Source organism: Cetorhinus maximus, chromosome 17, assembly GCF_964194155.1.
Source record: "Cetorhinus maximus chromosome 17, sCetMax3.hap1.1, whole genome shotgun sequence".
Classification (NCBI taxonomy): domain Eukaryota; kingdom Metazoa; phylum Chordata; class Chondrichthyes; order Lamniformes; family Cetorhinidae; genus Cetorhinus; species Cetorhinus maximus.
The window spans coordinates 17,070,580-17,094,929 of NC_135895.1; the positions used below are offsets into that span (position 1 = coordinate 17,070,580).

General features: G+C 38.7%; 1 protein-coding gene across 1 annotated transcript in view; it reads right to left on the minus strand.

Moving 5' to 3' along the window:
• znf644b (zinc finger protein 644b) overlaps positions 1–24,350 on the minus strand; it is a 128,245-nt gene that overhangs the window by 21,488 nt on the left and 82,407 nt on the right. The window contains exons 2-3 of the mRNA XM_078560770.1: positions 21,382–21,477; positions 60–3,295 (exon numbers count right to left, since the gene is read on the minus strand). Coding sequence (XP_078416896.1) covers positions 60–3,295; positions 21,382–21,477 — 3,332 coding nt within the window. The remainder of the gene's footprint in view (positions 1–59; positions 3,296–21,381; positions 21,478–24,350) is intronic.

Here is a 24,350-nt window from a genome sequence, read left to right on the forward strand (position 1 = left end):
AAAGTTTAAAAATAAAATTCCTATGGATTTTATTGTATACATAAATAAATTAAGCTTACCTTTTTTTATCCTCCTAACAGGAGCATCATTTTTTTTGATACGACGTCTCTTATCACTGGATGCTATTTGCTCTGGTGGAACCAGATGACGAGCGTCATAAGTTAAGCCAACTCTATAAAGATGTCCTCGCACATGATTTGACAAGCCAACTCCAGTGTCAAATACAGCTGGACAGTAAGGGCATGGTCGCTTCTCCGTATGAAAATCAGTCCAGTTATAGGTTATATTAAGTGGAGCATCATGTTGATAAAGAACTGGATCCATAACATCTATACATCTAGCATCATCACTATTAAAATGAAAATCTTCATTAACAAAATGGTTGTGGGCAGCATCTTGATACTCTGTAGAGTAAAGGCTTTGGTTACCATAGTCATTGATGCCATAATCATGAATGTCATTATCAAAATCATCAAGATCATCGTCGTCATCACTCTCATCATAAGTATCAAAATCATCATCATCAATGCCATTTTCGTCAACTATCTGTACCTCAGTACTACTGAAGTAATGAGTTTGTTTATCATCAACATCAAAATCATTCTCAGCAATAGTCACTGCTGTAGCATCGTCCACACAGTTACTAGTTTCAAAAATATCACTTTCAGGTAAGTTTTCTTCACCATCACATTCTAATGCATTTACACATGGCTCAAGTTTATTTAAAATCACAACAGGCGCTTTGTGAAACACATCTGGATATTGATCCAAAATATCATTGCCTACGGAGACACTAACCATGACATCCTTAACAGATTTTCTAACTGAAACAGCTCCAGCATCAGCGTGTTCCATTTCTCCTGATATTTCCTCATCACTACATTGATGAAAGTTCAAAGTATGTTCTCCATCTGTGTGGTTAGTTTCTATTAATGCAGATGCAGGACTCAAGTCTTTTACTATCCCCACATCATTTTTAGATTTCCCATAAATCTGATGACCAATAGCATGATCTTTCAATAGGAGTGCATTGTTCCTTTTGACATCAATCTCTTCCTGCTTTCTAACAAGGTCTTGCTGTAGGAAGCTACTCTTTTCGTTACAAATGTTTAATCCTGTCACAATCTTTGCTGAAGATTTACTATAATCCAACACAGAGTCAGGTGAGTGATGTATCTTTTTTGTGGCTATATAGCATGGCTTCTGTGTACCAGCATTATCACAGACCTTGCTGTAAAATGCAGAGGAATTCCCCAGGGGTTCAGGTGCTTCAAAATCCCTTTTTATGTCTCGCCTTATGACAAATTTGTTTGGGTATTCAGATTGTTGTGATGTAGCCTTATTGCTCCTCACCAAATTAAACGGTTTTGAGCTGAAGCTAGGTACCTTTGCTCCATGTTCATTTTTATGCTGAACGTGGTAAAGTCGCTGATGCAAGTATTTGACATGCTTTTTAAAAATACTCCTAGCTGGTGTGGTAAAAGGACATTTGCTGCACACATATACACCTCCTGATTTACAGTGATTTAATAAATTTTCTAATGATACACCTTTCAAAGGTTTTTGGCTGGACTTGTTAATAACTGCATCATGAATATAAATTTGATGACCTTCAAGTTCATCCATTGATGCTGCCATGAAGTTGCACTTATCACAGCAATAGTATCTTTTGTCCTTTTCATGTGTCTTAGCATGCTGCACAAATGTTTTAGGACAGTTTGTTCCAAATACACATTGCGGACACTGTAATTTTGCATTCCGGCCTTCATCCTGAAATGTGCGGAGCTCACGGATTTCCTCCATCAACCTCTCTCTTTTTTCTTGATGAAGGCTCCTGTGCTTTTGGAGCGGTGCACGGTCACGAAATGCAATTCCACATTCTTTACATATATATGGTCTTGGCAGATTTGTTTTACTGTGTCCTTCTAAGTGATAAATCATGTGCCTCTGCAAATGTTTTTTTTCTCTGAAATTCACATTGCATTTTGTGCAGGGGTAAAATGATGGCTCTGTCTCAGTATCATCATCTGATGGCGATTCAGATCCAGTTTGTGCATCATCTATCTGCATAGCACTTCCAGGTGGAAAAACTGTTGAACCAAATGGTGAAGCTTCTTCTACGTAAGTGGTTGTGGGTGCACTTGTTCTAGCTGCTTCTAAGTTTTTGACTGGAAGCTTATAATCACTAAAGATCAACTGTTTAATTGCTTCCACAGTTTCTTTGGGAAGATTTGATCCTGTTTCAGCAACAAGGTTCTTTTTTGCAGGCAAGTATTTCGGTTTGACAACTGAAACTTTTGTTTCACTGTTTTCCATCCCCTCTAGAGTAACAGCAGTCTTTTTAGGTGTAAGGTGTGTGTCTGCATTTTCTAGTTCAGAGAAATCTACCATCTGAACAATGTCCATTTTTCGTTTTCTTTTTCTTCCAAAGGGCAGATTTGGTTGGACTTGGGAACTTCCATCAACTTGAACAATCCGATCATCCTTTTCTTCTGTTAGCAAAAACTGCATGAATTCTTTTTCAGGGTCCCAGTTTAAGCCATCATTTAAAGTTTCTGATTCACCCCCATGAATTCCTGAAGAACTTAAACCTCTTTTTCCCTTCACTTGCCCTCGATTATCTTTTGTACTTTCATTTTCTGTACAATACAATAACTGGCTTGTAGAAGCACCATTTGACTGAACTATAGATTTGTGATCCACTATTGGCAAAGGACTCAGCATTTTAGGCTGTGTATTAACTTGGCCCTGAAAAGGCACTAAATTGGGGACCAGTAACAGAACTGGGGCTGGTGCTAATGTCTGAACTTTATTTGAAGTACCAGACAATGTCGGAACCTGAACAGATTGAACAAAGCAAGATGATGAGCTAGAAGCTGCAACTGACTGGCACAAGGATTGAGAAATACTTAAAGAAACATCAGGCTGCTTTGCAATGGAAGATTTAGTTGTAGAGAGCTGTAGAACTGGCTCCCTCACAGCAGTCCCTATAGGCAAGGTAAATTTTGCATTTGAAACAGTAGGAGCACCAGTTTGTATAAATGCAGTCTGCTGGGCTCCACTTAAGGCTTTTACAGGACTATCCCTGGACAGATGTTTAGACAAGCTTAAAGTATTGCTTTTTGGAACTGACATTTGATTCTCTGTTAAGGTCTGAGGTATACTGGTAGTAACAGCAGTTGATGAGATCTTTTTCTCATCTCCAAATTCGCCTTTAGCACCATGAGAATTAATATGGGTCTTCCCACTATCTGCATTAATCATCTTGGATTCAGAGCCTTCAATTTTGTTAATCCTGAAAGTCACAAAAAGAAAAGTTAAGTTACTACATATGTACATATACAAAATAAAATCTACTCTTTTAACTATCAATTTTAATAACAATAATTCTCTTGAAATTCAAAGACCATTTAAAATTAGAGTGGCTGCTGCTGGCATAGAAAAATACAATTATCTTTTTATTGATAATAAAATAGTGCATACAGGCAAGTTATCTTAAACTTGACTTATAGTTACAGCATTATAGAAGCTCAAGACAGGCCCTTTATGGAAGGATATAATAAAACACATCCACAATGCAGATCACTGAGACAAAGTGTACAGCCTAAAGATTTTGGCCCATACCTGGTATACAAATCTACACCATAAATATAAATGTCAGCTAAAATACTACACAAAAGAGCTGGTTAAACCTTTTATTCCATTTATGTATTTCTACATGCATCTAAAAAGAGTAAACATATTTAAATAAAAAATACTGTTAAACAATGTCAGGTGCAAATTAAATTAATTTAAGCTGCAGATTTCTACCTGTATTGTAGTGAAATGAGTACTCTGTACAATATGAAATGAAGTACTGGTGAATTATGAAACAAATTTAACCTTTACAACTCCGTGGTTTGCAAATCTTTCAAAATCTCTAGAATACACTCAATTATATTACTCAAACACAGCTCAACGGAATACTTAAAATAGACAATTATATTTTATTTACAATATTTTTACGTTAGATTAACTGCACAACTGAAATTATTATAAAGACCTAAATCAACTTTGAATTAAAGGTGCAACTGCTTCATCAACCAAGAGATTAGTGGTTTCAACATCTATTACATCTACATCTTGTCTGTTGCTGAAGAAAAACGATTCCTGCTGTCTTTCTCAAATACTGGGAACTTTAATTATGTGTGAAGAATCAAGATTCCACACATTTTAGTTACAACCTTCCTGTTTCCCCTTCAAAACTCTCAGCTGCTGCTAAAATTGACCAATTTCCATGGGAACAAAATACACTTCCAATGAGATCATATTCAATGTTATCACTCTAAAATGGTGCTAAAACAGTTCCCAGCATGAGTCTCTGTGTTAAATACGCAGCAGAAGCTAAGGGGTGGGCACGTACAAACAGGTGCTAAGAATCACGACTGAAAATGTCAATGAATAGGAAAACAAGCCTGGAAATGCTATAATGTTTGTCTCATTTACCTTAACTGATTTTAATCAATATGAGCAACCTGTACAGAACAAGTGCTGTAAAATTAATTGCTGTGACAGTGAGCACTGGGAGTTTTATAACACATCCTTCCTTCCAAAAGCTCTCATTTAATTTGTAATCAAACAGAAAAAAAATAACAAGCATTTAAAACCAGCTGCAACACTCAGAAATGGTGAAAGCTTTAATTTCAAAATGACTCTGGTGTCCAAGATCCATAGCCAAATGTATGCTCAGTTAATTTAATATGCTGTACCTGTACTAGCTTTTCTCAACAGGAAGCGACGTTGCTAACGAAGTGGTAAATTCAGTGTTAATGAGTGGTGGCTTCACTGTTACCACCTCAGAGGTAAAACCTTCCGTGCTCTATATTCTACCCATCTGTTCTGGTGTTAGGGGTTCAAAGAAAGAACAGACGTTTCCCATTTAAAGCAAACTTCAATGGTACCCACTGAACAGCAGGATAGCAAACCCTCACAATATCACGAATGGTCTCAAATTGTGGTTCTCATTATTAAAAGTATTCTATTAAGAGCCCTCTCTACAAGTTATATAGAAACAGCACATTCAAGTCCTTTAACTGCACAGCCTATGTACTTATAGATCAATGTCCAAAAAGAAAACGCCATCCGATTAAATTTTGTAAGCTCAGCAAAATTCACAAAATTAAAAGATACCGGTGCCATGTAAGCATAAAGCAGTACAAATTCATTGTACAATTATTGAGGGTTTTTGACAAGTCATTAAAATGTACAAATTACAACATATTGTTTAAAAAAATGAACACAGATGAGCATTGTGCATCATCATGTAGCTTCCTAATAGAAGTGCTTTTTTTTAAATTCTCAGGATATAAAAGCTGTTGTTTTGTCTTGATCTCACCAACATAATGAACATTATAACATGTAGTTTAATCCTTTTTTTTAAAAACAATCAGATATGTTGAATTCCCTATAATATTGCATGTGGATACCTTCCTTTAAAGCTGTATCAAATTCACTAATACAAAAATAATGCTCATGAACAAAACATGTACATAAAAGGTCAGACATTTTCTTTCATTATGACAAGAGACTATAATGAAGCTATCCTTATTGACTTTCCTTAGAAATCTCAAATGTCAGTATTTTTGCAAACTATCAGCACTTGCTATAACACCCATATTGCACTACATCTTGAGGTTACTGCAGAAAAAATGAGGTGATAATTGCATATTAACATAATTATTCTGTAATCCCTTTGAGCAAGCTTCCTGGGTCATTTAGTAATACAGATTAAGTACAACCTTTCTGTCATCAGTGCTATGCTGCCCACTTTTTGTTCTCTAATCATCATTTATGATAGAATATTCCTCTAATATTAAATTGATATTGCGTGTAAATAAAGAACATTTTCTATGCTTACTGTCAGCTAATATTTTTGAATTAGAACAAAGAATCCAGACACAAAATCATAGAATAATTCAACAAAGCTAAAGACAATAAATGTAAATACTTAAAAAAAAAACTTCAAGTCAATGTTGCACAGATAGTAAGCAAATAATGGCATTTTAAAAGTTGGTTATTCAATTTTGTACATATTTTAAAAATTTATTTTAAAAAGATCAGGGTTAAACCACACGTTACAATGTTCATGACAAAACAAAAACTTTCATATCCTGAGAGAAAAAAAACTTCTATCATTAGGAAGCTACATAAAGCACAATGCTCATCTTCTCCTATGTTCATTAAACCTATCTTTGTCCTGAAAAATGCTCCAACCTGCTACAGCAATTCTCCAAAGACACGGTAGGACAAAAGTACACTGAACTACCATCATTAAAAGCCTTCATAACGAAGTAGTTTGGATTCTCATGAATTTATAGTTCAGTCTGAAACTGAGAACTAGTTCAGACATTGTGGTCGTTGAAGCTAGTATGGTTCTTTCTTCCTGCTTCTTTCTCCACCAGTCTTTACCAAAATAACAGCATGATATTTGTAGAGCATAAATTATCAAACTGACATTACTATGAACAGTACATTGCAGCTGGTGTCTCAAAGAGCCAATGAGGTGAAGAATGGGTCCCATCTACACACAGCGAAAACAAACTGCCTCAAGCTGAACTAGATAATCAGGAGAATATGGTGAGTTGGAAGACTCCTCAATTAATTACAAGATGAAAAGAAATAAACTGAATTCTTCCATTGCTGGATCACTGAGTATTTGACTGAAGAAGGATAATGAAAGAAAACCAAGATGTAAAAAACGCTGAAGAGAAAACAACAGGGACAATAGGATGGCTAAGAGGAATGAAGGCCGGCTGGCAGTCAACATTAAGTGAAATATCGAGTTTCTAAAAGAACTAAAAGGGTAACCAAATAACGTATGGACCTCTTTGTTTGGAAGCAAGAAATCTTATCCTTGAAAGTGAAAGAATGGGAAGCATTACAGCTCAGCTTTTGGAGGAAGGTGAAATCAGGATTGTAGGAGTGTCTGTGTAAGCTATAGAAGAGCTATGAAGCAAGATAAATATTCAACAGGAAATTGTATTGAAAAACTGAATGAAACTAAAAGTTAGAAAGTCATATAGTAAAGGTGATATGCACCCTAGAATATTGAGAGGAGAGAGCCAACAGCCATAATTTTCCAAGGCTATGGCATTCAATAATGCCCCAAGTGGAGCTCAGGGATCACGGCGTTCAATTAACCCACATCCACTGCTTCCGATGCAGGCTGCATGCCAACTTCGTGCTGCCTGATCATTGCCATGATTGCAGCGTGCAGCCAGCACTAACTTTGCTTTTGAGTGACTGCAATTCTCTGCAGGAGGCCCAAAATTGAGAGGGGTTAGCATCAGTTAAAAGAAGCTAGTTTGTACTACTTAAACTCAGCCTGCGCTTCTTAAACGGGAGGTGCATTATGGCTGGAGCAGCAGCTGAAAAGTCAATCTACAACTGATTCTGACCTGGAAATGACAGACCATGGGAGAACTCGGGCTCCTGAACATATACTCCGTCGTACGTGGTTGAGAGTGTGTGTTAGTTGGAGTTTTGTGCTCCAAAATGGCAGCACTGACATCATGATTTGCCCACTCAGAACACTTCCACCGGAGACTAAATGCACATATGCTAACAGCCTCACCAATTTGGCATCTAACGTGACTTACACCAGAATAAACATCACACACCGGTTACCATTTTGGACCTCTAAAGCACTTAGAACACCCAAAAAATGGTGCTACAAATTCAAATTTTGGCCCTCAAATATTTTTTTTACGACGGTAATTGTAAATAAAGAATTGAAGGAAGGCAACCATTGGTAATAACCTAGGAAATTACAGGCCAATTCGTGTTACCTCCATTGTGAGTAAACCTCCATGGTAAGATTTTCTACATTGGCAGAATCCTGCAGTATCTATGATGAGACAGAATTTTTGTCCAGTAGTTTGGCCACAAGTTGACCTCAGACACCTGCATCAGAGGTCAAGATAATTTCCCCCACCCACCCACCCCTCCCCCGAGGGCTCTTTGAAATTTGCTTGAGAGCTCTTGATTTTCGCAGGGTTACCATTTGGTTTTCAAGAGCTACTTGAAAAATAAAGTTTCCATTAAAGGGAAAAAAAATAAGAGGCTCAATGCTAGGTAAGTGGGCAAGAATCCTACAACAATTAAACGGTTTTCCTTCATCCACTACCATCAACCCCCACCCCAGCCCCTCAGCCTCCTCCAGTGGCTGGTATTAAAGCAAACTCAAGAGCTGGAAGGCCAGGCTCTTCTTGGTCGACTGGACTCCCAACTTTTCCTACATATCAATTAAAAGCATGCACAATGATAGTCAAAAAAAAGCTTGTATACAGGCAGACACTTTGAAAGTAGAAACATTTTTTTAAAAAACTTAAGGGGAACAAAAAAAAACTGGATTTCCCCCACAATATCTTTTCTCCCTCTACCCCGGGTCTCTCAACTTTAAACTTACTAAATAATTTGTTAGACAAATATACAAGAGGAAGAAAAGATTTAATTTTTTTTTATTATTAGGTTATTTTTGTGCCAGAGTTTGTAAACTTGAAAGCCAGGCCCAGGAGGAGGGTTTTAGAAGGAAAAATAAAGATTTCTTTTAAAAAAAAGTGTGGGAAATCATATACATAAACAAAATAAGCTGCAAGTGTGAAAGTGAGCAATGTTGCCTGTTACCCACACCCTCTCTCCCCCTTTCTTGCCCTAAGAGGCCTCCTTCTCCCCCAAATCCCCTCTCCTTTCTGTCTCTCTCCCTCCCTCTTCCTCCACCAACATCTCCCCCCCCCACCCCCCAACCCCCAACACCTCTAAACTCTCTCAGACACAGCCAGAGTTCCTTTACCTGCACTGGATCTGACACCCGACACCTTCTTGGCCTCCCTCTCTCCTCCAGATCAGCTGATAGTGGTGCCATGATCCCAATTTTTTTATTTTTCTTTATTGAAATAGGGGGGAGGAGAGGGATGGGGGTAGGGAGTATAAATTGTTAAAAGAAAGACTTATCTAAGTACACCCTCCCCAGTGGCTGCCAGAAACAGCCCCCTCCCTCCCCCAATAAAAAAAACTCAAATACAGAAGGATTGTAAAAAAACATAAATAATTCCAAAGGGAGGAGAAAAGTGTCAACTATGCATTGACTTCCAAGTTCTGATGCTGGAGGAGTAGCTCCTCACAGATTCTGTCTCTCCCACGGTCGCTGCTCCTCAAATCAAACATTGCATATTTTTCCAATCTCAACAAGACCCTTGCGCCTGCAAGTGTTCAGTCCTGGACCATGGAGAGGCCATAGTGTAAAGTAATATTGTACGGGGGCGACCTTTCTTACTCCTGTCATTGGTTTTTTGTAGGCATTGTGATGTTGAGAGCAAATTTGTTTGCCACCTCCATGTATTTTGAACCTTGGCCTGCACTCACATAGCTGAATCAGCTTTTAATTTCTGAGGGTGGAAGTACAATTACCACCCCATGATCGATTATACTCCCTTGGCGGTGAGAATTAAAATGTAATACGTTCCTGCCCACCACAGCAATGCTGAATGTAAGTAACACATTGAGATCCTCTGTGTCTAGTATTGCTCTACCAGTAAAGTCATCATTACCCTGTAATTTGAACACACTTAACCACTGTTGCACTCTAAATAGCCAAGCAGGGAAGGATAGGGCTGGTGCTTAATCATTACACACTTGAGCTTTTATTTGTGGGGACATATTACAAACATGCACCTCCAAACCCAACAACCAGTTTCAGTCTGCTCCGATATAACTCTTGTAGAGTTAAAATCTGCTCCGATATAACTCTTTCAAGTTATCAACAGTCACAGATTGCAACTCTTTCGAGTACAATCACAATTCTTGGTTTCCAGGAGTGGGATATGAACCCACAACCCTCTGATTCAAAGGCGAGGGTGCTATGGACTGAGCCACAGCTGACACCTCCGATATAGAGGAACACAAATGAATTTCCAGATAATGCAGACCACCTGAATATAATTAAACAATTAATATACAATTAATACCCATGTTTCAGCAGACACATTTAATGCCTGTCATGGAGGTGTCAGCTGTGGCTCAGTTCATAGCACCCTCGCCTTTGAATCAGAGGGTTGTGGGTTCATGTCCCACTCCCGGAAACCAAGAACTGTGATTGTACTCGAAAGAGTTGTAATCTGTGACTGTTGATAACTCGAAAGAGTTTTTTAATGCCTGTCATTTCCAATAGCAAATCCGAAAGTCGCAATACCATCCAGAAACCAGTAGAATTGCTCCCCATCCAATCTTCTACCCCACCTATCCCAGATTCAACTGAAATTAGGCAGGCTGGGAGTGAAGCATTGACCTGGCAGAATCTATAGCAGTGGTTCTCAAACTGGCATCTGCAGGGAGTTTCCAGGGGTCCACAATGAATGGCCAGCCCACAGGTAGGCTGTGTGAGCAACCATCCAGGATGCTGTGGTCAAGAGTTAGCCAGCGTGCAGCAGCCAGAAGCTTGCTCTGCATTTTCCTGGGCCCCTGTGCTGCCCATATGCTTCTACTCTCACCACGATGTACTTCCCTGTTGCTCCGGCTTTCCCCCTGCTCTCCTATGCTCTTCATGTGTTCTGCCCTCCCTGAGCTTCTGCTCTCCCTGGGCTCCTGCCGAGGTCAGAAAGACTCTACAGTGAGAAGCACCAATCTCACTAATATCTATAAGCAAATAATAATAATTTCTGAAGAAGTCATAGAAACTAGGAGCAGTAGTAGGTCATTCAGCCCTTTGAGCCTGCTCAGCCTGCTTTTGAGTCATATGGACTCAAAACGTTAACTCTGTTTCTCTCTCCGCAGGTGCTGTCAGACCTGCTGAGTTATTCCAGCATTTTCTGTTTTTATTCCAGATTTCCAGCATCTGCGGTATTTTGCTTTTATCTGTTAGTAAATATCTGTTTTATTTTAAAGCATTATTAAAATATTGTGCATCTCATAAGTACCACATCTTAGAAGGGGGTATCCATGATTACTAACACAATTGAAAAACAGTCTTTCAACCAAAAAAGTTTGAGAACCACTGATCAACTGAATGGGGAAAAGAACATGAATTTATAGAGCGCCTTTCACATCCTCAGGGTGTCCCAAAGCACTTCACAGCTAATGAATTACTTTCCAAATGCAGCACCTGCTACCTTCCAGGGAAATGCAACCGCCAATTTATGCACAGCAAAGTCCCATAAACAACAATGAGATGAATAACCAATTATTCAGTTTTGGTCATCAAGAACAGTCACCATGTGTTTGCAAAAGCTCGGTCACTTGGCTAAGAAAAAAATCCATGATCCCATGCTCCAAATGGGGAGCTGCACTGGCATGAGTATGGGTCAGAGATAGAGTCGCAATAACGCAATCACAAATCTGGCAGCAAATGATCTACAAACACAGCACCCCTACCCTTCAGGGGTGCATAATTACCACTACAATGTACGGATACACAGAACATATCAGATGTTGTGTAGCTATGGATTTCAGGGTACGGTGCTACACAAGAGACTTGTTGCTAAAATTAAGGCACGTAGTATTAAAGGAAATAGAGCTCCATGAAAAGAATGATGGCTAGGGAAGAATGATGGCTAGGGAAGAGAAAGCATAGGACAAGGTAGTGAATGCTTTTTGCACTAACTGGTACAGGTAATGTTGTATTCCAAACAATTGTGCTGCAAACTCTTTTTGATTTCCATTTACATAAATGATTTGGATACAAGAGTAGTGTTACCAATATTTTTTGATGATAACAAATTACGGATATGATAAACACAGGAAGAAAACAGTAGGTAATCAGGCAACAAACAGGCAGATGTAATTCAATGCAGGGAAATGTGAAGTACTACAGTATGGTAAAAACATTGAAAGGAATCATACCTTAAGTTGTATGGTTCTTAAAAGTGGAGGAAGAGGAAAACTTTGAGGTGGAAATATAAATTGTTAAACAGCAGAAATGATCGTTAAAAAGCAAACGATATTCTAGGCTTTACATACAGGTTCACTGAATGTAAAAAGCAGGGAAAGGAAGACTGAATTTGTACAAACTATTGGTTATCTCAGATTGGAGAATTGAGAACATTTCTGGGCTTAAGAATTATACTAGGCCCATCACTAGAATGATACCAAGAATGAAAAATTATAGTTCTGGAGAAAGGGTCCAAAAATTGGGTACATTTTCAGTGGAACAGAAGAAGTCAAACTGAATATCAGAGGTTTCTAAAAGTACAGTTTGTAGAGAGTTATTTATGAAAGATTTTTCCCACCAGTTCACAAAACTATAGCACTGTGAAATAAATTCAGGGTTAAAACTAAAGAATGTAAGAAATTAGACTTTCTTCCCACACAAATGTTTATTATAACATTAAAAGCTTTACCACCATAGCAACCTGCATTTAACAGCAAAACCTACCAAAGCATTTCAGAGGTATAATCAAAAAATGGATACTGAGGCAAAAGAGGAGGTACTAGGAAGGGTGACTAAAAGGGTCTTAAGGAGGAGATGGAGAGGTGGAGGGGTTTAGAAAGGGAGCTTCAGAGGGTGAGACCTAGGCTACTGAGGGCATAGCTGCCAGTGTGATAAAGGGACAGGGGACACCCAAGAAGCCAGAGTTAGAGAATTCAGAATCTGGGTAGGGTTGTAGAGCTCTTGGAGATTACAGCAACAGAGAGCAGCAAGGTCTCCAGGGGATTTGAAAAGGGGGATGGGGATTTTATTTGAGGCATTGTAGTACTGGAAGCAGAGGTAGGTCAGCAAGATGATGATGATGACGACAATTGAAACAGGGTACAGGCTGAAGAACTTTGGATAAGTTGAGGTTTACAGAGAGTATTAGAATAGTCAAAGGGATATTAAGCCGGAGACTATAACATAATTTGAAAGAAAATTGGAGAACAACCTTAAAAGGAAGAATAAAAAGGGCATAGGTAAGGGCAAAGGATTGGCATTTGAGTAGGCATCTCCAATTGAAGAACTAACGCCGGCACAGGTACAATGTGCTGAATGGCCCCTTTCTGCAACTTCTATGATCCTATAAATGATTGAAATTGAGAAGTCACATTTGATTTTAACAACAGGATCAAATGAAGAACTATGATCTACAATTTTCAAGTGTCTTATAGTACCATAAAAACATCTTCTCAGCAGTACATTTCAGAGTGGGGCGGGATGGGAGGAACATTGCCATAACAGAATTGCTCCACAATGCTCTGGTTTATTAGGTACAAATCTAACAAAATGAAAAAATGAACTTTGGGAAATCTGTTATCCTGAGGTGATGCTCCACTGAGCCATTCCAACAATTACAAGGCAAATACTCTGACCAAGAGTCCAAAGCTTCCTGCTGTATGATCAATTAGGGATTTTTGGTTAGCTGAAATAATTGGACAACCTCGATTTTTACTTGCAGCTAACTAAATTAAATATCTTATATATTTCTATATTGTCAATTAAAGATAATGTTTCGTTACTACAAAACGCAGATACTTGAAACCTCACAAATTTCATTCTATCTTACAGTTCCAAGAATTCCTCACTTCCTTTTACATGATCCAAGCCTGGTCAACAGTGGCACTAGTACTTTATTTTGCCCCATCAGCATATACTTGATAATCTGGAGTACAATCCCAAAGTTCTTCAGGTGTGCAGTCAAAATTCTTAGAGTCAATTATTGTTGTTGTTCTTCTATAATACATTCCTTCTTCCTTGCAATTTATTCATGAGGACCATACAGGCTGTATTTGTTTAATTTGGTCGTTTGTAACTGGTTGAGCGCAATAGGCTAGCCAAAAAGTTATCAAGCATTAGTGGAAAACAATGATTGTCGGTTTAGTATCTAGGTGATCTTATAAGCCTTCATAAGGTGCATGAATAAGGTATAGCTCTGGAAATGCTAAATATTTTGTTGAAGGCTGCTGTGCAATAAACCAGCCATTAATACTGGAGATATATTACCATGAAGAAGAATTATCAGTGCTTTCTTGCCAAATAGTCACAAATCTAGGCAAAATTGTGGTTTTGGAACATTGCCATTCAATTGAAAAATAGATAAGACTGCAATGCAAAATGCACAGCTAAATTCCGTGAAAAGTAACAATTTGTATATAATTGCTATATTGGCACTTCACACCATACAAATGTGTACAATTTATATTTTTTTAAGAAATGAAATAATTGCAATTCAATTTAAATTGTTAGATCAAGCAATGTTATAACTGTACACAAGGTAATTAAAATTAATCTGTTTCTAGATTAAGTAATAAAAGATCCTTATACAAACTACAAAATAGGGACACTCCAAGTGATTATTTCAATCTATGCATATTAGGATAACAGAAATTACATCTCTTAACTAAAGTGTTTCACTTCCTAAGAAGATCAAGTGTATCAATTTAAAATTCAAATTTCATGTGAATTCGAACTACCTAGCCATTTTGAGAGGTTTGCTGATTACGATTATAACAGATTCCTTTTACTGGTACAGCAGGCTTGTTTTATTGCACTAATCACATGTTCTGGCGACAGGACAAACATGAGTCTGTCCTGTTAATCTTGCAGTCAAGAAAAACAATGAACCAATATTAAGGGAAGCAGCAAGAATTAAATTGCTTTTATAAGGGGCGTATTTATCATTTGATTTTAAACCTTCATAATGTTTCATTATCAAATAATAAATTAAACTGCTAGCGTCAGTATCAGTTTCGTGAATAAATATTAAAGAATAACACAATTCTACAACTCTTTGTTGTACTGATGCCAAGCAGAAGCAAACCTAGCAAAATCTCTTCAAAGATCCTAAGGATAGCAGCTCTCTACTACCATTGGAACAAGGAAAGTGAGGCAGCCAACATAGAAAGAACCACAGATTTGCTGTACTTTTTAAAATGTACAAGCACCTTAAAGCTATGTGCAGTGCAGTTCCCGACAAAACAAGGCTCAGCTTCAAAAATATATCAATGTAATGGAGAATTAGTCAAGGTTTATAAAAAAAAGCTCAAAGTTTTCCGATGAGTGGTTCATCTCTCTACCATCTATGTGCTTCATATCTAAAGCATGATGGAAAACTCACTTCCTGCCTGAATGAGCACAGCCATAGCTGCAATCAAAAATCTCAAAATCGTACAGGGCACATCAGTTTGCTTGATTGGCAAACTTTGCAAATTCACTCCTGCCATCATCAGCGTACTATAGCTGAGGTATTAACCACCATATGCACTGCTACAATTCACTACTTTCTTCGACAATAACTCCCTCCCTAGTGCCCTCTGATAGCAAGGAGGAAGAGAGCTAAAATGTTTTGTGAATATGGTTTCCTCCAAGTCACACATGACTTGAACATATATTTGTCACTGGGTGAATTATCCTAGAATTCTCTGCCTAAGACCACCACAAGGACTGCCACATTTTAAATAAAAGACCCATCATGATCTACTCAGAGTAACTAAGGATGGTCAATAAACGTAGCTTTTTTAATTCATTCATGCGATGTGGGCCAGCATTTATTGCCTGTCCCTAGTTGCCCTCAAGGTGGTGGTGGTGAGCTGCCTTCTTGAACCACTGCAGTCCATGTGGTGTAGGTACACCCACAGTGCTATTTGGAAGGGAGTTCCAGGATTTTGACCCAGTGATAGTGAAGGAACAGCAATATATTTCCAGGTCAGGGTGGTTGTGACTTGAAGAGGAACTTCCAAGTGGTGGTGTTCCTATCTATCTGCTGCCCTTGTCATTCTAGATGGTACCGATTGTGAGTTTGGAAGGTGCTGTCTAAGGAGCATTTGTGAATTCCTGCAATGTATCTTGTAGATGGTATACACTGCTGAGACTGTGCGTTGGTAGTGGAGGGAGTGAATGTTTGTGGATGTGGTGCCAATCAAGCGGGCTGCTTTGTCCTGGATGGTGCCAAGCTTCTTGAGTGTTGTGGGAGCTGCACTCATCCAGGCAAACAGAGAGCATTCCATCACACTCCTGACTTGTGCCTTGTAGATGGTGGACAGGCCTTGGGGTGTCAGGAGGCGAGTTACTCATTGCAGGATTCCTAGCCTCTGAACTGCTCTTGTAGCCACAGTATTTATATGGCTAGTCCAGTTCAGTTTCTGGTCAATGGTAACCCCCAAGATGTTGATAGTGGGGGATTCAGTGATGGCAATGCCATTGAATGTCACGGGGCGATGGTTAGATTCTCTCTTGTTGGAGATGGTCATTGCCCGGCACTTGTGTGTCACGAATGTTACTTGCCAGTGTCACCCACATCTTCAGGAAGAAAACGCAAAGGAGGTGGCAGGAAAAATTGATAAAGCCACTGAAAAAGCACAAGGGATCCTTGGCACAGAGTACAAAAGGAAGAGAGTAATGCTAAAGCTTAATCAAACACTGATTAGGCCTCAGCTGAAGTATTGTGGCCAATTCTGGACACCACATATTAGCAAGGGTGTCAAGGCTGTTGGGAGGATGCAGAGGGGGTTTGCTGGAGTTTCAGGTCAAGAGAAGCTCGGCATTGTTCTCCTTAACGCGCAAAAGGTATAAGAGAAGAGTTAATAGAGGTGTTCACAATTGAAGGGTTTTGAAAGGAGTAAGCAGAAACTGTTTCCACTAATGAGTGAGTCAGTAACCAGAGGACACAAATTTGAGATATTTGGCAAAAGACCCAGAGGAAAAATGAGGAGAATTCTTTTTAGATACCAAGTTATGATGTCCTGGAATGCATGGCCTGAAAGAGTGATATTAGCAGATTCAATAGCAATTTTCAAAAGGGAATTAGAAATAAACTTGAAAAGGAAAAATTTGTAGAGCTAACGGAATAAGCAGGGCACTGGGATTGACTGGACCACTGTCTCAAAGAGCCGACTTCAGCATTTCCTAAGAGAAAAGTCCCAGGAAAAATAATTATCACGGTGATTCAGCTTGGTTCAGATGGTAGAATTGTCTTCCAAGTTAGCAGGTTGTGGGCGCTATCCTTTGTATAAGATATTAAGCCTGTCAAGCACTGCCTGTTCCAGTGAATGTCAAAGATCCCATTGCTTTAGTTGTGAAGAGCAGTGAGTTCTAAAATTACTCCTTCACTCAGCACCAAATAGAGAAATAAAAAGGGATTTCATACCATTGCTGTGAGCTATTGTGCATGCATATGACTGCAGCATTTGACTAGATAACAATAGTCACTGCACTTGAAAGTAATTTGTTGTATGTGAAGCACTTGGTGACATTTGAGAAAGAGGGGGATATGCTAAGACACTAATTAAATGCAACTCTTCCTTTCTGTGTGTATTCTAATAGATTTGGATTGAATCCCAGGGCTGAAAGGTGTTTAAAGCACTTAAAAATGCAACACATCTGACAATATAATAAAACAAACACATTCAAGGACAATTTTCTCTGTTTAGATTATATAAATTTTGTTCATAGTGTTTTTCAGGAAGCCACTATTACATCAACCACAGATGGTGCTAACCTTTGAGATAGAAATTTCTTTCAACAACCAGGCTATCAGTTAGAATCTTGCTGAATCTATGAAGAAGCTGGCCCCTGAGTTGAATGAGAACACCAAGATGTGGTTGGCATTACTCAGCAGTACAGTGTACTTACCAGTAGCACGATCAGGGTCTTTGAGGGGTTAAAATAGGTTTATTAAAATGAAGAAATCTCCAGGAGGTAAAAAAACTGAAACCAATGATTGAAATGGAAGTAAAACATTTAGATATTTTCTTGCTCAATTGGACAATAGGTTCAAGATTGTCTCTTCCTGCTCCAAGAAAAATACAGTAGGAGCCAATTCATTGTTGCAAACAGGTCAATTTCTGGGTAACATTAAGTTTTAGAGATTTCCTGCATAATTTTTGGACCATTTATGTTTGCAGACAATAAAACAACTCAGTCAGCTGTTTAAAAGGTGAGATATTACAATCGTGGAAATCTATGCTGGACCAGGCCAGGCAGCAGACCAAAGCATCTCTTTGTTTCTCTCTCCATAGGTGCTGCCTAGCCTGATGAGTATTTCCAGCATTTTCTGTCTGTCGTTGAGATAATCAGAAAATCTTTCCAAAATTATGACCAATTCATAAAGCACTCAAAGGACTTGTGAACAAGTCCCTTCCTGTACATTGGTAAGGTGGATTATTGCATGTTGTCTGTTAGAATTTACAGATTGGTTCAGATCAGAGTCTGAAGCTCAAATCTTTTGATGCTACATCTGCTTGGTCACCATAGAGGACATTTCTAACAATTTTGGGCTGTGGTTCCTCCATGAGCTAAAAATATATACAAATAGGCTAACAACCGACAAGATGGAGCTCTCATTACAATATGACCAGAGAAAAACGCTTAAATATAAAACTGTGGAATAAACATGCAACTGACATTGAGGAAAATAATTGAATTGTCACCTCAAAGATGGAGGCACCCTCTGAAGGAATTTTTAAAATTTTGATGATTAAAAAGGCCACAGTTGGGGGGGGGGTAACCCCTCCACTGGACTGCCAGCGGCCATAGCTGTGGCCCGACGGCTATAGTGGATGGGTCGCTGTCCTACCAGCACCGCCCCCATAACCTGCATGCCACCGTATAAGGCCACCTCCATGCCATGGCTGTGTTTTGCCCTGAGTGGATGACTCATTTTCAGTTGGCTTCTGCTAAGCGGCCTTAATAGGCTGCTCAGGGGGCCTGGTGGGTCGCCACCACTCACACGCACCCCCCACGAACCTCTTGAAACAGAAGTGGCCTGGGGATGAGACCAAAGGAGACTGGCACGCCAGTCGGTGAAGGGAAAGTTCAGGCCCATTCACCTCCAGTTCTTCCTCTGCAGATGTTTGAAATTTTGGCCCATGATTTCTGCATTGTTAGTGCAGAGAATGCAAGTTCAAATTGATCTTATCCTAAAGCAGATGCAGGAAGCTGCAAGAAATAACTCTATTTTTCAATTAAATATGTTTCTTTGAAAAATGTAGGAAATTAATGAAAACCTAAAATAAAAATATTTTCACCCAACCTATGTAAAACTATAGTTATTGTTTAAAATTAATTCTGACTATTGTTGTGAAAATGTCTAATCTCATGAATGTTTTAGAAGTAAAACCTTTAGTTTGGGGACAATGTTTTTAAATGTACGATAATGGAAGTACTTGGCTTGGGAGGCTGGCAAACAGATCTAATGTGATTGCAATTCAAAGGGTGGCCTGTGTTTATTTAGTAAGATCAGAGTCAGAAGTAGGAAAACATTAAACAATGGATGGCCCCTTTCTGAGTTTGTTGGTGATGAAATGCCTGCAGTTGTCTTCATAAATGGTTTAAAATTATTCATATGGTTTCCCAGAACAAAGGGAAGGTTTGGGAATTGGAGTTACTGGTTTGAATCACTCTCTGGGACATCCTATTTTTGTGATCAATTCCCCTCACAATAAATGATAACATTCTATCAGCTTTCCGAATTACCTGCTGTGCCTGCATACCTGTGATTCATGCACTAGGACACCCAGATCCCTCTGAATCTGAGCTCCTCAGTCTCTCACCATTTAGATAATAAGCTTCTTTTTTATTCTTCCTGCCAAAATGAATGATTTCACATTTGTCCACATTATACTCCATTTGTCAGATCTTTGACCACTCACTTAAATGTCACTTTGCAGCCTCCTTATATCCTATTCACAAATTTACTTCCCTACCTACCTTTGTCTCGCCAGCAAATTTAGCAACCATTCCTTCGGTCCCTTCATCAAAGTCATTTATATAAGTTGTAAAAAGTTGAGGCCCCAACACCGACACACCACTCGTCACATCCTGCCAACCAGAAAAGGACCCATTTTGTACTGAATGGCAGAGCAGTCTTGATGGGCCGTATGGTCTTCCCCAGCTCCTAATTCTTATGCTATGTTCTTAATCCAGACATTCAATTCAACCCCAAACTGAGCTTCTGACTTCATATTCTTGTCATCACTGATTACCTACTTCTACTTCCATAATATTATATACACAAGCCTTCCAACCCTGACCTTAGCCCACCTGCTGCTGAAATTCTCACCTGTGCCTGTGTCATGTCCAGACTTGACTAATCACATGCTATCCTGTCTGGTCTCCCCTCCTCAGCTATCCATAAATTCCAACTTATCCATCAAACGCTGCTGCATGGATAGTAACCTGTGCTAGATGTTGTTCAGTGATCACCCCTCTCCTTGCTGATTTACATGGGTTCTTGGTACTGCAATATCTCAATTTTAAAGCAAAATACTGCAGATGGAAATCTGTAAGAAAATCGGAAAATGTTGGAACTGTTCAGTAGGTCAGGCAGCATCTGCAGAGAGAAACAAGAGTTAATGTTTCAGATTGATGACCTTTCATCAGTTCTGAAAAAAGATCATTGACCTGGAATATTAATTGTTTCACTCCACACCTGCTGAGTATTTCCAGAATTTTGTGTTTTTATCTCAAAGGCACCGTTTTCTGTAAGACAAGGAAATCAGCTGTTTTTGTCAGCTCAGTTTTATACTTGTCCACTTTATCAGTCATACTCAAAATTGGGATGTCAATTTTTGAAACAGGATAGCTCAGAGTAGTTATCAAGATAGTGTTCTGGCAGAGAATCTTATACCGCAAGAGCAAACTATACTTTCAACTAGTGCAGTTAACACTGAATCGCACTTAGCCCAGCATTTTTTTTTCACCCTTCCCACTAATGTTACTTTGCAGGGAATGAATGTCCTGGTAGTCGAGACACAGTGAATTGCAGCAAAGCATGCTACATGAATGCTGCCTCTGACAACCACTTCAGTATGATGCAGCAGCTTTTCTAAGCCATTAAGTACGACCTGTTAAAGGATCAAAACCAGCAGTAATGGTATTTACAATAAATGTTTGCAAAGTTCAAATTGGTCTGAATTAAAATATTTTAATCATATTAAGCACTCGACATGAATTAATTAGACTTTCCTACTTTTCCAGTATTTTAAAACATTCTCATATTTTATTCTTGGGCTGAACCTCAAATCTGGGGTCTTGATATTCTTTTCTGAATCTTCCCTTAAATGCTTAGCTTTTTCCCTGCTTAATTGCAATTCAACAGAAATTCAGTAACATGAACTTCTGAAACCCTTAAAACACACTATTAATTTATGAGACTGTAGTGAAGGGCAATAGAAAAATTAGAAAAATGTTATCATTAATTTCCTGCTTTCATGAGTTACACGTGCTAAAAGCTCCAAAAGGAATTGTAACTACATTGTGATCCCTTTAGTTAGAGAGCTTGCTTTTTTTAGTAATGACAAATGTTTTACAGACAGTTAAGTCATTCAAATTTCTCTGTTTGTAACAATGTTAAGATACAATTGTAAAATACTCTAACATCTAGACTTTAGACATTTAATCATTTTTCAAAGTAATTAAGTAAAACAGTAAATACTTACTCCTTACACTCCTCATCCATGTCTGCGTCATTCAAGGCCATGATGCGTCTCCTTGCAATTGGAGGCAAGGGGGTCCAAACACACTGATTTTGTATCCTGTTAAAAAAATTACAAAAATGTATATCATTTCTACAATTGTTAATATATAAAAAGATGGACAATAGTTCAAATGAAAATTTCATTATAGGTTTTCTAAGCTCGACCAAACCAAAACTATATTGTTCGTATTGTCACAGATTTAAGACAATGATCTTTTTAAAATAAATATGGGCTGCTAAAAAGCAGAATACAAAGATCGCTAATAATGCACATACAATCAAACTTCATACATGTGGAAATCTGTATTTGCAAGTACCTTTTCTAGCTTCATTGCTTAAGACAGACAGCAATTTGTTCAAAAATGTAGGTGTCAATGATATTCAAACAGTATGGTGTTATGAGCAGGAATCAATAAAATGTCTGAATTTTCAGAAACTTTATTTCACATCAATGCATTAATTATTTTGTAATTATCATGGCTGACTAACTGAATGATATTCAAAACAGCCTTTGTTTGAAACTTACCTTTTAACATTTAAACCCATTTATCCTCAGTGGTTCTTGGCCTCACAGTGGCAAAGTGTGCTATTGCAAGAGAATTTATCCATAACTGGTAGCCTCCAATCTCAACTCTCAGAGCACATTCCCATTAACTAACATGGAATAGTGCTGATGGTGGCTGCAAAGAAGTTAAGGGTACTTCCCTTAATGCCACTTCCAAATGACAGACTGGTAGATTGCGCTCTTGACCTACTAGGGGGTGCCATTTGACGTTGCAATCAGTTCAGGCAACTTTGTTTTTTTTCCTCACTTACTATCCTGACTAAACAAGTGCCATGGCAGGAAAGCTACCAAGGATGGAATTAATGTAACTCCCAATGTGAGACAAATGCTTTCATTTGAAGAAATCACTGCTTTTGCAGTGTTGCCTTTTGATGTGAAAGGGAAACTGCACGAATGAAGCACTTTCCAAAGTAAATAACCCTTTGTTAATAAAAATATTAATGTCGGAAACACAATCTTATATGCTGCCATTTAACAGAGCTGATTGTCAACTTGATTTTAGCCATATGCAAATGCTTCATATGCCCTCATAACAGATAGAAACACCAAATAAAATGTCAGCATCAATCCCTAGATTCTTAAGCATTTTCCATAACTCCTGATCATTCTGAGACTCAGTGACGACTTTGAAAGCCCTCATTTCATTGTTCTGAAACCCAGCTCCAAAGAGTGCCATGCATCGAGACATTATAGCTCTGATTTCTCAGTTAGCGAAGAGATCTAACTGAACTAATACTTGAGCTACCTCACTTTGGATTGAATTCTGTGACCAGCTTTGCACAAAACAAACAGTTAAATATTCTACTCTGAATTATAAGCAAACTTTGCTAAGGAACAGACTTCCAATGTTAAGTTGCATCTGCCGGAAAAAACAAAGTTGCCTGAACTGACTGCAACCACAAATGGCACCTCCTAGTAGGTCAAGTGCAATCTGCCAGCCTGCCATTTGGATGTGGAAATGTGCAAGATGAAACAGAATAACAAAAGGGGAAAAACTGAAATAATCTTTTACTGAAACAAAACAGTTTGGGATTTAGCAAATAAGGGTGAAATGTACATTTAATAAATGGCCTTGTAGTATAACAATTTTAGTAGCGATTAATTGCAGTATTTAAGAGCTTAAGACATAGGAGCAGGAGTAGCCCTCAAGCCTGGTCCACCATTCAATAAGATCATGGCTGATTTGATCTTGACCTCAACTCCACTTTCTTGTCTGGCCCCAATAACCCTTGACGCCCCTACATTTCAAAAATATGTATATTTCAGCCTTGAATATGACTCAACTCCCACAGCTCTCTGGAGTACAGAATTCCAAAGGTTCATGACCCTCAGAGAAGAAATTCCTCCACACCTTCATCTTAAGTGGAAGACCCTTTTTCTAAAACTATATCTCCTAGTTTTGGATTTCCCCACGTGGGGAAACATGCTCTCAGTGTCTACCATATCAAGCCCCCTCGTCACCTCTCATTCTCCAATGAGCAAAGGCCCAAAATGTTCAAACATTTCCTCATAAAACAATCCCTTTATCCCAGGAATCAGCTTAGTGAAAGTTCTCTGAACTACTTCCAATGCAAGTATGTCCCTCCTTAAGATGATCAAAACTGTACACAGTACTCTTAGGTGTGGTCTCACCAATACGCTATACAGTTCTAGTGAGGCTTCCCTACTTTTATACTCCAGTCCCCTTGTAATAAAGGTCAACACTCCATTTGCCTTCCCAGTTGATTGCTGTTAATGCATGCTGACTTTGTTATTCATTAACAAGGACTTCCAAATTAGGGGAGATGGTGATGTAGTGGTAATGTCACTCGGCCAGTAATCCAGAAGTCTAGGCTAATATCCAGGGCACACGGGTTCAAATTCTGACACCAGCAGCTGGTGGATTTTAAATTAAATAAATAAAATCTGGAATTGAAAGCTAGTCTCAGTAATAGTGACCATGATAACTATCAGCGGTTGTCATAAAAGCCCATCTGGTTCACTAATGGCCTTTAGGGAAGGAAATCCGCCATCCTTACCTGGTCTGGCCTACATGTGACTCCAGACCCACAGCAATGTGGCTGACTCTTAACTGCCCTCAGAAATGGCCTAGCAAGCCCTTCAGTTCACAGGCAGTTAGGGATGGGCAACAAATGACGCCCACATCCCATGAATGAATAAAGAAAGAAAAAACCCTGTCCACCGCAATATTCTTTAGTCTCTCTCCATTTAAATAATATTCTGCTTTTCTATTCTTCCTACCAAAGTGGATAGCCTCACATTTTCCCACATTATATTCCATCTGCCAATTTTTTTCTCATCTAAACATCTCCATATGTCTTTGCCGACTCCATGGCCTCCTCACAACTTACTTTCACACTTATCTT